Source organism: Nannobrachium achirus (assembly GCF_963921795.1).
Source record: "Nannobrachium achirus genome assembly, chromosome: 13".
NCBI classification, from domain to species: domain Eukaryota; kingdom Metazoa; phylum Chordata; class Actinopteri; order Myctophiformes; family Myctophidae; genus Nannobrachium; species Nannobrachium achirus.
This window is the reverse complement of record NC_137833.1, coordinates 1,514,650-1,528,531: the sequence shown is the minus strand read 5'-3', so window position 1 is coordinate 1,528,531 and position 13,882 is coordinate 1,514,650. Positions and strand designations below refer to the sequence as shown.

General features: G+C 44.6%; 1 protein-coding gene across 1 annotated transcript in view; it reads left to right on the top strand.

The window, feature by feature from the left end:
• The first annotated feature begins 753 nt into the window (after positions 1–753).
• Positions 754–13,882, top strand: part of LOC308296883 (polycomb group RING finger protein 5-B-like) — a 20,618-nt gene continuing 7,489 nt past the window's right edge. Inside the window, exons 1-7 of the mRNA XM_080740237.1 lie at positions 754–870; positions 2,989–3,085; positions 4,385–4,440; positions 6,036–6,095; positions 8,105–8,238; positions 9,578–9,676; positions 10,941–11,030. Of these exons, the coding sequence (XP_080596363.1) occupies positions 756–870; positions 2,989–3,085; positions 4,385–4,440; positions 6,036–6,095; positions 8,105–8,238; positions 9,578–9,676; positions 10,941–11,030 (651 nt within the window). The 5' untranslated portion in view covers positions 754–755. The remainder of the gene's footprint in view (positions 871–2,988; positions 3,086–4,384; positions 4,441–6,035; positions 6,096–8,104; positions 8,239–9,577; positions 9,677–10,940; positions 11,031–13,882) is intronic.

Here is a 13,882-nt window from a genome sequence, read left to right as displayed (position 1 = left end):
GAGGGCAGCCTCCGTGGACTGACCCTAAAAGGACACATATATACTAGACGTTACCATCAGCCGCTGGGTGCCAGTTATAATCAAACACAAACACTCATCCATCCATCTTCAACCACTTCTCTGGAATCGGATCGCGGGAGGCAACAGTTTCAGTAGAGAGCTCCAGACTTAACCTTTCTCCTGAGCAACATTATCCACTTCTTCCAGGGGGGATCGTTCCAGAGGCGTTCCCAGGCCAGTGTGGAGATATAATCCCTCCATCTGGTCCTTGGTCTGCCAGGGGGTCTCCTCCTAGTGGAGATATAATCCCTCCATCTGGTCCTTGGTCTGCCAGGGGGTCTCCTAGTGGAGATATAATCCATCTGGTCCTTGGTCTACCAGGGGGTCTCCTCCTAGAGGAGATATAATCCATCTGGTCCTTGGTCTACCAGGGGGTCTCCTCCTAGTGGAGATATAATCCATCTGGTCCTTGGTCTACCAGGGGGTCCCCTCCTCCTCCCATCGAGGACCTCCCCAGGGAGTTGCTCGGGAGGCGTCCGGACTAGATGCCAGAACCACCTTAACCACTGACTCCTCTCCAAGTGAAGGAGCATCTCCTATATCGTCTGACAACTCATAAATTACGTTCCAAAAAACGCTAAACGTTTAAAAACGATAAACGCTCTGGTCTGCTCGGGATGGACGGACCCGAGTGACGCTCTGCTGACCTCCGACCCCCTGACCTTTGGCGGACCCCCGGGGTCAAGCGTCCCGACATGGCGGCGACAGGAAGGAAGCACCTGGTCCAGGACTTTAACCATTTCATCACCTGCTACCTGTGTGGAGGCTACCTGATCAAACCCACCACCGTCACCGAGTGCCTGCACACCTGTGAGTAGCTCCGCCCATTAAGACCGAGTGCCTGCACACCTGTGAGTAGCTCCGCCCCTTACAGAGTGCCTGCACACCTGTGAGTAGCTCCGCCCATTAAGACCGAGTGCCTGCACACCTGTGAGTAGCTCCGCCCCTTAAGACTGAGTGTCTGCACACCTGTGAGTAGCTCCGCCCCTTAAGACTGAGTGTCTGCACACCTGTGAGTAGCTCCGCCCCTTAAGACTGAGTGTCTGCACACCTGTGAGTAGACCCGCCCCTTAAGACCGAGTGCCTGCACACCTGTGAGTAGCCCCGCCCCTTAAGAACGAGTGCCTGCACACCTGTGAGTAGCCCCGCCCCTTAAGACCGAGTGTCTGCACACCTGTGAGTAGCCCCGCCTGGCTCCTGTTATAGTTTAGTTTCTGGGGGTCCCAATCTGTGGCCCGGGGCTCTCTGGTGGGCCATGTGGATATTGCAAGTGGGCCCCCAAATAATTGCCTAAACACTACGATTTTAAAGGTAGCTTAAAGGGCCTACACCATGCTTTTAAAACTATATTTTTTGTATAAATATATGCTCAAAATTGAGTCTTAGACAGGTTTTAACCCTCAACAAACACTCTGACCATTCTTTTTGTTTGTTCTAGCTCTACTATAATGAGGCTCTCCAGCTGCAATACCAAAACGGCCTCTGTTTGCTCAGGGGCGCATCTAGTGGGGTTTTTCCACCCCTCCCCCCTCCCCTCCTCTTCACTCCTCCCCGGACCCCACGTTGACAACAAATAATGTTAATATTGGGCCAATACAAAAATAGGATAATGTTGCAGCTCTGATTATAGCCTACTGTTAGGCCTATGTTGTATGTTATAGGCCTACTGTCAAATGACACAGGGCGACCGTTGCTAGACCAGACATTACTGAAAGTTAATCTACATTAGACAATCAACCCCACCTGCATTGTATTTATGTATAAAAAAAAAGTAAAAAAAAAAAAAAAAATGTTTGAGAAAAAAAATATTTTTTTTGAAAAATAAGTTTTTTGAAAAAAAAGTTTTTTGAAAAAAAAAGTTTTTGAAAAAAAAGTTTTTTTTAAAAAAAGTTTTTTGAAAAAAAAAGTTTTTTGAAAAAAAAAGTTTTGAAAAAAAAAATTTGAAAAAAAAATGTTTTTGAATTTTTTTTTTTTACTCTGAAAAAAAAAAACGGGAATCCGTGTGACGTCACACGGATCAACTCTCAGAACAGCACTGTTCTGAGAACCCGTGGAAAGCTTTTCATCTCTGTCTTCCCAAAACCAGAGAAAGACACAATGTACAGAAATAGGACTTTGTGAGGATAGAAGGTGCCAGTGGGACCCCAAAAAAGGTTTTAAAATAGAAAAAGTGAAAATTCATGGTGTAGGTCCTTTAAGTGATTTCCTTTAGAAGGATCCCTGGCTAATACGACAAATATGCCTTAATACATTATAATTGTCATCTATAACTACAATGTAAAATTAAAAACACCTTAAATATTTTTTTTCTTCTAGAAATAGCTAATCTTTCACTCAATAGGGGAAATACCTGTCGCAGGTTGATGATGTCATAAATGTCACGTGTGATCTATCCCTATGGAATGTATGGCATGCATGTGCAAAAAACACATTTGAAATATTGATTTGATGCTCATATTAACCATAGGAAGTATTAAGTTTGTTTTTATTTGCACATGCATGCCATAAATTCCATAGGGGTAGATCACACATTTATGACATCATCAACTTGCGACGGGCATTTCCCCTGTTGAGTGAAAGATTAGCTATTTCTAGAAGAAATAAAATAATTGAGGTGTTTTTAATTTCACATTGTAGTTATAGAGGACAATTATAATGTATTAAGGCATATTTGTCGTATTAGCCATGGATCCCTTTAAGTTTCAGTTTCAGTTTTCATGTAGGTGACATGTAGGGTTTTCCTCCAATCACCTCTCCCAGTGGCCAGTTGGCAGGTGCCCACCTCTCCAACTGCCTACAGTGCTATGCATTTGATGTATTGATGTAATACCTTGCTTATTGTAAATCGCTCTGGATTAATAGCGTTTGCTAAATGACCAAATTGTAAGTGGTTTTCATGTGTTCATGTTTGCCGTTGTTTTGTTCCAGTCTGTAAAAGCTGCATCGTCCAGCACTTTGAGGAGAGCAACGAGTGTCCACGATGTGGCATCCAGGTCCACGAGACCAACCCTCTGGAGATGTTGAGGTAGGTCCACCACCAGACCAACCCTCTGGAGATGTTGAGGTAGGTCCACCACCAGACCAACCCTCTGGAGATGTTGAGGTAGGTCCACCAGACCAACCCTCTGGAGATGTTGAGGTAGGTCCACCAGACCAACCCTCTGGAGATGTTGAGGTAGGTCCACCAGACCAACCCTCTGGAGATGTTGAGGTAGGTCCACTACTAGACCAACCCTCTGGAGATGTTGAGGTAGGTCCACCAGACCAACCCTCTGGAGATGTTGAGGTAGGTCCACCAGACCAACCCTCTGGAGATGTTGAGGTAGGTCCACCAGACCAACCCTCTGGAGATGTTGAGGTAGGTCCACCAGACCAACCCTCTGGAGATGTTGAGGTAGGTCCACTACTAGACCAACCCTCTGGAGATGTTGAGGTAGGTCCACCAGACCAACCCTCTGGAGATGTTGAGGTAGGTCCACCAGACCAACCCTCTGGAGATGTAGAGGTAGGTCCACCATGAGACCAACCCTCTGGAGATGTTGAGGTAGGTCCACTACTAGACCAACCCTCTGGAGATGCTGAGGTAGGTCCACCATGAGACCAACCCTCTGGAGATGTAGAGGTAGGTCCACCATGAGACCAACCCTCTGGAGATGTTGAGGTAGGTCCACCAGACCAACCCTCTGGAGATGTTGAGGTAGGTCCACCAGACCAACCCTCTGGAGATGTTGAGGTAGGTCCACCACCAGACCAACCCTCTGGAGATGTAGAGGTAGGTCCACCAGACCAACCCTCTGGAGATGTTGAGGTAGGCTCTGTACGTCTGTACGTCTGTCTGTCCACCACCGTTGCCCTGATCCATGCCAAAATGTGCTCACACACTCCTTGACTGCCAAACCACAACCTCCACCTCCTCATTTCTCACATGGCCCACTTCTAGCACCACCATGAGGCCGATTCTTGCAAGACAAATTTTTGGACACTGCTCCTACAGATTTTGCCCTAAAATCATGCAAAGCGGTACACAGTATCTCTACAGTCATGTCATCAACATGGATCTGTCCCATATAGCGCCACCATCAGGCTGATTCTTCCAAACACATGTTTGGACACTGCTCCTACAGATCTTGCCCTAAAATCACACAAAGCGGTCCCATTTCCCATATTCCCTCCTGATTGGCTACCATTGCCTTCTAAAGTTTGAGTCTTACTGGTACTTAGTAATAACTGTGTGTGTGTGTGTGTGTGTGTGTGTGTGTGTGTGTGTGTGTGTGTGTGTGTGTGTGTGTGTGTGTGTGTGTGTGTGTGTGTGTGTGTGCAACAGGCTGGACAACACTCTGGAGGAGATCATCTTTAAGTTGGTCCCAGGCCTCAGAGAGAGTGAGTTTATTTGAACGTTGCCTATCCCGGGTTTCTCCAGTTGCCTTTGATGCTGTCATGATGCCAAACAGCAGAAAGGTTCGCTGGTCGGAGACATTATGGACAGGCCTTTAAGCAGGGTTCCCACGGTCATGAAATTCCTGGAAATATTTTGAAATTAGAAAAAATATTTTTCCAGTACTGGAAAGGTTTTGGAATTGAGCAAGGGTCCTGGAAGGTCCTGGAAAAAGAATAGCTATAAATTGTCTTTGGTTATTGATTTTGTTAATACCTCTGAAATTAAACATTGGCCAAATTGTCAAATATTAGAGGCAGAAATTGTGAAAATAGCCGATCTACATGCTCCCAACACCTTGCAACGCGAGGCGTTGTAGATCTGCTATTTTCACAATAGAACCGTGTTGTACAAAATTCCTCAACTCTTAGTGCTCGTCAGGGTGGGGGGTCCCCAGTTAAAACATTATTATTTCGGGGGTCACGGCCTGAAAAGGTTGAGAACCACTGGCATACACTACCTGTCTTTGGGCATTGCGCATAGGGGATATGAAAATGATTAAATACAATAAAAGATTAAATAAATGAAAAAATATATCGGAAAAAACACAGCCTGCACACGTATTCGGAGGGTGTCAGGAGTCACCAGAAAAAAGGACAGGTGTTTTCATTGAATCTATCATGGTTAACTCAGTTAGCGCCGGGCGACTTTACGAGCGACTAGTTCACTATGGCGTTTGGTGCCGAGCGACTCGGAGCGACTTTTATATAAAAGCATTGTTTAAGCTTTTAATATGTGTTTATAGACGGAGCGAAATGGTTAGCTTACCTCAGCTAATGTCCACACGTAAACCGTGAAAAAAAAGGATACGATTATGACGTCACCTTTAAACCAGGGCTTCCTGTTGACAACAGGCCTCTGCTAGCGTTAGCCTCAATGCAACCATCCGACCCTCACGTAGCTTCACTAGGTCGGATTTTGATTCTGAAACTTTCTGTGTGGCATCTATATACGTCCCGATGCCCATACCAATGGTGGTTTGAGACGATCAAGCACGAATTGAACAGTATTGAGCTGAAATGGTGACCGGCGGCCCGTCCATGTTAAGTCAATGAGGACCAAGTCAGCGTCTCATCCTGTTATGTGGATTTAAACAGGCTTAACATGGGACCATGTCAGTGTATGGTGTATGGTGGTCTCTAGTGGTCATCTGGTGGTATGGTATGTTGAACGTGCATTCGTTAAGGTGGTCTGGTTAAGGTGGTCTGGGGGGATACAAAATAGCTATTTCCTGGCGTTATAAGCGCACATTCATATTCATATTTTGGAAATCTGGCCCTGTATGAGTTAAAATGGAGTTTGAAGTTATAATGGGTTTGAAGTTCCTGGAAGGGGCAAAATGGGTGGAAATGAATATCAAATATCTAAATACTGAATGAAGAAATTCAAAAACTGTCCTGGGTGTTCCCAAAAGCCTGATTAGACGATAAAATGACAAAAAGATTTGTTGAAAGTGAAATATCCCTTTAACTCTTCTTCTGTGGTTTGTGTGGATCAGGAAGTAGAGTTTAACTCTTCTTCTGTGGTTTGTGTGGATCAGGGGAGGAGCGGCAGGAAGTGGAGTTCTGGAGGAGGAAGCAGCCCAGAGACTACGGAGCGGGTCGGTGTTAACACTTCTACTGCCATGTTTGTTATTTATTTATTTGTGCCGATCTACGAGCTTGTAGATCGGCTATTTCTGAAAACAAAAATTGACATGAATCCAAAGTACACTGATGATTGTGCTGTCAAACAATGAAACTATATGGAATCTATGAACAGGTTGTGGGGGTCCCTGCTTCATCTCTCTCTCAACTAAGGGGTCCTTGGCCTGAAAAATGTTGAAGACCCCTGATCTATGGATTATTTCCAAACATAATCGTTTTCAATGCACACTTATATCTGTACTGTAGCCGAACTGACGGCAGAGGGATGCCTTATGCAATGAATGAATGTGAAATGGCACTCCTCACTTTCCGTCGTTCAGAGCGTAGAAATAGTTTTATAGATCAGGTCCATAGAATACAGCCAGGAAGTAATTTGGGACAACCATTGATGTTTACGTGTGGTGGAGATTTGAGAGCAGCGTTACAAGAGATGTTTTTACTGTACACACCTGCGCGACCCCTCATCAGCTTACAGTCATCAGACAAGGTAAAAGAACCAGCGTTGGTATTGGCAACGCGCCGCCGTCAGAATTGGATCGAGCGTTAACGTTCGAAGCAGTAAAAGAGTCAATGTACATCAGTTCTCAACCAGTGGTCCGGGGACCACCGGTGGTCCTTGAGGGGGTTCCAGGTGGTCCCCAGCTAAATGATGGAGAGTTGTTAACCAAATGGACCCCTATGTAAGGGATAACATCTCACTCAACGGTTATTTATTATGGAGTGATAGGAGCCCGACAGGTTGATATGCCACCGACGCGGAGCGAAGTTGTCATATCAACCTGAAGGGTTGGTTATCCCCCTTATCGCATGGTTATTTACTATCAACCTGAAGGGTTGGTTATCCCCCTTAGTGCATGCTTATTTACTATCAACCTGAAGGGTTGGTTATCCCCCTTAGTGCATGCTTATTTACTATCAACCTGAAGGGTTGGTTATCCCCCTTAGTGCATGCTTATTTACTATCAACCTGAAGGGTTGGTTATCCCCCTTAGTGCATGCTTATTTACTATCAACCTGAAGGGTTGGTTATCCCCCTTATCGCATGCTTATTTACTAAATGAATTCATACATTAAAGCCCTTTGCACACAGACAGGTTTTTCTCGCACGGAAACGGACGATTCAATTCTTTTAAAGAAAACAATGCTCTCTATGACCTCATGCACACCGGCTCTGAATTTGCCATGCGGCAAGTGGCTGCGGCTGTGCGTTTCTTTTTTTTTTTTTTTTTTTTTATCGAATCCAGTTTGATTTATGCATCTTGTCGCATGCGGTAAAAACTCATCACTCCTTTTATGACTCTTCTTCGGATCCGCAGTGTGGATTCCACACAGCCTTGCACACCAAATCCAATGTGGTTTAATCATGCAGTAAAAAAACGTACGTTAGTGAAAGTGTTGCACTGGCCGTCCGCAGAGCGCAACGCCGCCTCGACGCAAACAAGGAAGTGTTGATCAAATAGAATCTATATTTGGATAATGCATCGTCTATTTCTCACTTCAAATGTTTACAAACACATTCTTGAGAGCAACGTTTAGTTGTAAATGTCGCTGTGTGTTTGTTTACATGGCTGACATGTTGGATACGGCTCTACATCCACGCAGTGCAGCCTGACTGCAGCAGGTGTTCTGAGCCTTTGATGAGCCAGAGCTGGAGAGAGCGGAGCGGTCATTATTTATACGCCTATAATTCAATGCTGATTTCAGCGCTTGACCAATCAGAATCAAGCGTTCAACCAAGCCGTGCAATAAAGATCTTTAACTCTTGTGAGCGTAAAATGTCAGTGACAAAACAGTAGTCAACAAACCTTTTTCATCATAGTTTTCTTGAACGAAATTAACAACCGTGTGTGCATGCATGTGTGTGTGTGTGTGTGTGTGTGTGTGTGTGTGTGTGTGTGTGTGTGTGTGTGTGTGTGTGTGTGTGTGTGTGTGTGTGTGTGTGTGTGTGTGTGTGTGTGTGTAGACACTGTGAGGTGTGTGAGGCTGAGGACCGGTGATGAAGACGATGGTGATGAAGATGGAGACCACCACAGGAGCGACCCTCAGATCGCCATCTGTCTGGACATGACCTGTAGTAACCCCCAAGAGACCCCCGCTGTACGTTAGCCTAACCCTAACCCTGTCTGTCTGTCTGTCTGTCTGTCTGTCTGTCTGTCTGTCTGTCTGTCTGTCTGTCTGTCTGCCTGTCTGTCTGTCTGTCTGTCTGTCTGTCCCCCAGGAGACCCTTGCAGTACGGACATTTCATATCACCATTATTGTGCGATTTACAATATTATCGCGATAATCAAAATCCATTATCCTGGGGCGGAACATTTGCCAAAGAAATAGCAGATCTACAAGCGTAGATTTGGGACAACCATTGATAACCCTAACCCTAACCCTCGGATTAAAAAAAAATATTCATGGGGTGCCCTGAGACAAAAAGGTTTGTGAACCCCTGGTGTAGAGTTCAGGGACCCCCTGGTGTACACCACCACACTGCTAGAGTTCAGGGACCCCCTGGTGTAGACTACCACACTGCTAGAGTTCAGGGACCCCCTGGTGTACACTACCACACTGCTAGAGTTCAGGGACCCCCTGGTGTAGAGTTCAGGGACCCCCTGGTGTACACCACCCCACTGCTAGAGTTCAGGGACCCCCTGGTGTACACTACCACACTGCTAGAGTTCAGGGACCCCCTGGTGTACACTACCACACTGCTAGAGTTCAGGGACCCCCTGGTGTACACTACCACACTGCTAGAGTTCAGGGACCCCCTGGTGTAGAGTTCAGGGACCCCCTGGTGTACACCACCCCACTGCTAGAGTTCAGGGACCCCCTGGTGTACACTACCACACTGCTAGAGTTCAGGGACCCCCTGGTGTAGAGTTCAGGGACCCCCTGGTGTAGACTACCACACTGCCAGAGTTCAGGGGAGACCTTGACGTTTGAAGGTTTGAGAAACGCTGGGTTTAGGACCAGACATGAAGCGCTCAGTCTAAGGCCATGGCTACACAGAGCTGGATATTTCTGAAGCTAGACATTTTTTTGTGCTGTTGGGGCTTGCAGCCACATGAAGCTGGATATTTCGGCCGCGAAGCTGGATATTTTTTAAACCGGATAAATAAGTGGAGAGATTGAAAAATATCTGATTCACTGGATCCGTGTAGACAAGGAACCCGGATATCTCTGAAGACTTTACTGTGTGTGTGCTTGTTAGACCTAGATATCTTTGTCGTGTGGACCTAGATATTCTTTTATGTTGATCTCTGAAAAAAACAGGATATATGAAAAATCAAGCTCCGTGTAGCCATGGCCTTAAGTGGTTAGTGTTAATGTCTGATCTATACCTAGTTGTGTGCTGGCATCATACACCAACACGTAGTTGATAGAGCTTGTAGATCTGCAGTTTTTCCTCATCTCTCTCTCTCTCTGTTTTCCTCTCTCGTCCAATCAGGATCTGATGAAGCGTTTCATTCGCTGCTCCAGTCGCGTTACCGTGGGAACCATCAAGAAGTTCCTGAGCCTCAAACTGAACCTGCCAACTTCATACGAGGTCAGTCTGTGATTGACAGGTCAAACTGATTGACAGGTCAAACTGAACCTGCCAAGTTCATACGAGGTCAGTCTGTGATTGACAGGTCAGAAACCATGTTGTTTTTGACAGCAAATGTTGATTGAGTTTTAGTCATAGTCTTTTGAATAAAATGTCTTTTAGTTTTAGTCATAATTTAGTCCCCTGAAAAGTTTTAGTTTTAGTCTAATTTTAGTCGACTAAAGGGTTAGGGTTAGGGTTAGATCGACTAAATCTACAGTTGATTTAGTCGACTGAAATGTATTTTTGGCAGGCCTTGATGGCATCGTAATGACTGATTTTACACTTGGTTGCGTGCTGAAAATAGCAGATCTACAAGCTCACAATCGGCTATTTTCAGCACACACCACCTGAGAGCAACCAAAAATAAAATGACTCCACTATTCCCTCCCTAACGTTTTAATCTAGTTTCTATTTTGTTGATGAAATTGTCAATATATTTAGTCTTAGTTTTAGTCATCACAGCTTAGTTTTTATTTCGTTTTTATTTCGTTTTTCGTCATTGAAGAAAACGCAGTCGACAAACATTTTTCGTCATAGTTTTAGTCGACAAAATCAAACACATCAGGACTCTGGGTCATTGATTCACTGATTGATCGATCGATCGATTGAGTTTGATTATGACGCCACATCGAAATAAAACATTTGTAGCAGATTTTGATTGTCCGTATACATCCATGAAATTGATCCATGCAAGTAACAGGTGTGTTGTTTCTGCAGCCTGGCCGGGAACTACTTTCCTGTAGCTGGGAACTACTTTCCTGTAGCTGGGAACTACTTTCCTGTAGCTGGGGACTTTCTTGCAGAGCAGACCTTATAGTGAATTATTAGTGACATAGAACAGTTTTAATTGGTACATGTTTATGATGTTTCATGTTGCCATATTGTAACCGTTTTAGAAAAGCAATAAGCCACAAGAGGCGAGTGGTTACCTGTATTTAGAAACGGCTGAGAGGCGTAGGAAAACACGAGACGCAGCCGGTGTAAAATACCAGGTAACCACTCGCCTCTTGTGGCTTATTGCTTGAATATCTTTCACATCAGGACACTGTAATGATCAGCAGACTAAATATTAAATCACTGAACTCAAGTCTCCATGGCGTATTAGTAATCAATGGCGTATTAGTAATCAATAGATTCACTATGGGTGTGAACTAACCTGTGTGTGTGTGTGTGTGTGTGTGTGTGTGTGTGTGTGTGTGTGTGTGTGTGTGTGTGTGTGCAGCTGGATGTGTTGTGTAACGGAGAGATCATGGGCAGAGACCACACCCTGGAGTTCATCTACATGACCAGATGGAGACTGCACAGCCACAACGTAAGAGAGAGAGAGAGAGAGAGAGAGAGTGTGTGCGCGTGTGTGTGTGTGTGTGTGTGTGTGCGTGTGCGTGTGCGTGTGCGTGTGCGCGTGTGCGCGTGCGCGTGTGTGTGCGTGCGTGCGTGCGTGCGTTAGGGCATTAACGACTTGTGATTTTTGCAAGTCGACTCGACTCAGTAAAAAGTTGAGTTGAAGTCGACTTTATGGTTTGATGACGTCATCGCATCACACACGACCCCCCAATTATTTTGGGGGGTCCCCAGATGATTAACTTAATGTGAAACATTGTTTTCTCACTCAACTGTAAACAAACCAACATATAGTTTAAGTGTATAGAGGGTATCTGCACATTTCTAAAGTGACAATTTAAGGACTTTTTAATACCTCTAAAATTACGAATTAAACATTGTCTAAATTGTCAAATATATAGAGGCAGAAATTGTGAAAATAGCAGATCTACATGCTCACAACGCCTCGCATCGCATTTTCACAATAGAAATAGAAATACCTCAAGGGAGTATACTAGGACCACTGTTGTTCTTAATATACGTAAACGACATGTCATCTGCTTGTGACTGCAATCTGTTTCTGTTCGCGGATGACTCGGCTCTCCTAGTCTCAGGCAGAGACATTTTGCAGGTTGAAAAGGCCCTTAACTGTGAACTTAACAAGATCTGCACCTGGCTCAATGACAACAGACTCTCAATTCACCTAGGCAAAACTGAATGTATCCTCTTTGGATCTAGTCAGAAACTTAGCCTAGTTGAGAACTTCACAATTAAAGTAGGTGACACTGTGATAGAAAGAAAAAACCACATCTGCTACCTGGGTTGCATCCTGGAGGCTAACCTATCCAGTGAAAAAATGACCACCAAGGTAATCAATAAAGTCAATCAACGAATTCGCTTCTTGCAAAGAGTTGCCCCACTGATCAATATTAAATCCCGAAAGACACTAGGAGGTGCTCTTATTGGGCCCCTCATTGATTACGGAGTCCTTGTCTGGTATCGCGACGCCCCAGCTGCCTTAAAGCTAAAGCTCCAAACAGCCCAAAACAAACTAATTAGGGTTGTGCTTGGTCTCCCTCCTCTGACCCACCTTACCGAGCATCACCACGAAAGCGTGGGGTGGCTCAAAGTAGCTGACAGAGTACAGCATCTTGCAATGGGCCTGGTGTACAAGATACACTACACCTCCAAGATTCCCATGTACCTGACAAACTACTTCTTAAAGGTCAAGGATGTTCACGATCATAACACCAGAGGCAGCTCCACTAATCATCATCAGCGTAGATTTAACACTAAACAAGGCGCTAACTCGTTCTCCTGCTATACCATCAACATGTGGAACGCCCTTCCACAAGCCCTAAAGGAGAGCAAATCCCTAGCCTCCTTCAAAATTGGTATGAAAAGTCACCTTCAGACAGCAGCTACCCGTGACTTGTAAATAGACTAAGCCCCCATGCTCCCCCCCCCCCCATTTTTCTTTGTATTCTGCCTTTTGTATTTGATGTTATGCTTTTGAAACTGATATTATCCTAGATAAAGTACTATGTTCTATCCGTCTGTCTTTCAATGTTATATGAGATACTTAAAGTGTGGTTCCTGTGGAAATAAGCCTCGGCTTTCTAGGATCTCCTTTTAGTTGACCTTGTACCAGTGATTTGTACTGTCATGAAACTGTACTTTTTTTTTCTATTGCAAACTTCTAATAAATTCTTCAATCAATAATAAATTCTTCAATCAATCAATCAAAGTATTATTATTTTTTTTCAACTTCAACTTTTGACTTTCTCTGGTGGGACTGAGTCGACTTGTCGACTTTTTGTTAACGCCCTAGTGTGTGTGTGTGTGTGTGTGTGTGTGTGTGTGTGTGTGTGTGTGTGTGTGTGTGTGGGTGTGTGGGTCATTTGGAGGGACAGAGCTCGTTAATGCGTACTGATAATGAGCACCTTATTGATCCTGGCTTTTATCCAGCCCACTGTGCTAATATTTCTAATATTTTTGGGGAAAGACGTGAGATGACAAATTAGTGGCTGATTACCAATGTCCCCCTGATGTGCGCCTGGTGCAGACTAGGGCATTAACCAAAAAGTCCACAAGTCGACTCAGAGTCCTCTGACTTCATTACACAAGTCGACTCAGAGTCCTCTGACTTCATTACACAAGTCGACTCAGAGTCCTCTGACTTCATTACACAAGTCGACTCAGAGTCCTCTGACTTCATTACACAAGTCGACTCAGAGTCCTCTGACTTCATTACACAAGTCGACTCAGAGTCCTCTGACTTCATTACACAAGTCGACTCAGAGTCCTCTGACTTCATTACACAAGTCGACTCAGAGTCCTCTGACTTCATTACACAAGTCGACTCAGAGTCCTCTGACTTCATTACACAAGTCGACTCAGAGTCCTCTGACTTCATTACACAAGTCGACTCAGAGTCCTCTGACTTCATTACACAAGTCGACTCCCACCAGAGAAAGTCGAAAGTCGAAGTTGAAAAAGAAATGTCTTGTATTTTTTTCTATCATTATTTTTGCTCCATGTGTGCGTCTGTACAGCATTCAAACAGTAGGATTGCTTATTGTCAAGGACGGAATGATCCAATATTACAGTGCTACATTACATTTGGTATAACATGGTTCTATTGTGAAAATAGCAGATCTACATGCTCACAACGCCTCGCATCGACTCCCCTCGCAGAGACTTGTCGCCAATTGCAAGATATTTAAAAGTTATTTGATGATAACCTCTTCTTCCCACTAGACCTACTAGACTAAGGATTTATAGCCTATTGTCTGTGTTATTGTTTACAACCACAATTATTCACGTGTGGCAATATCACGGTTC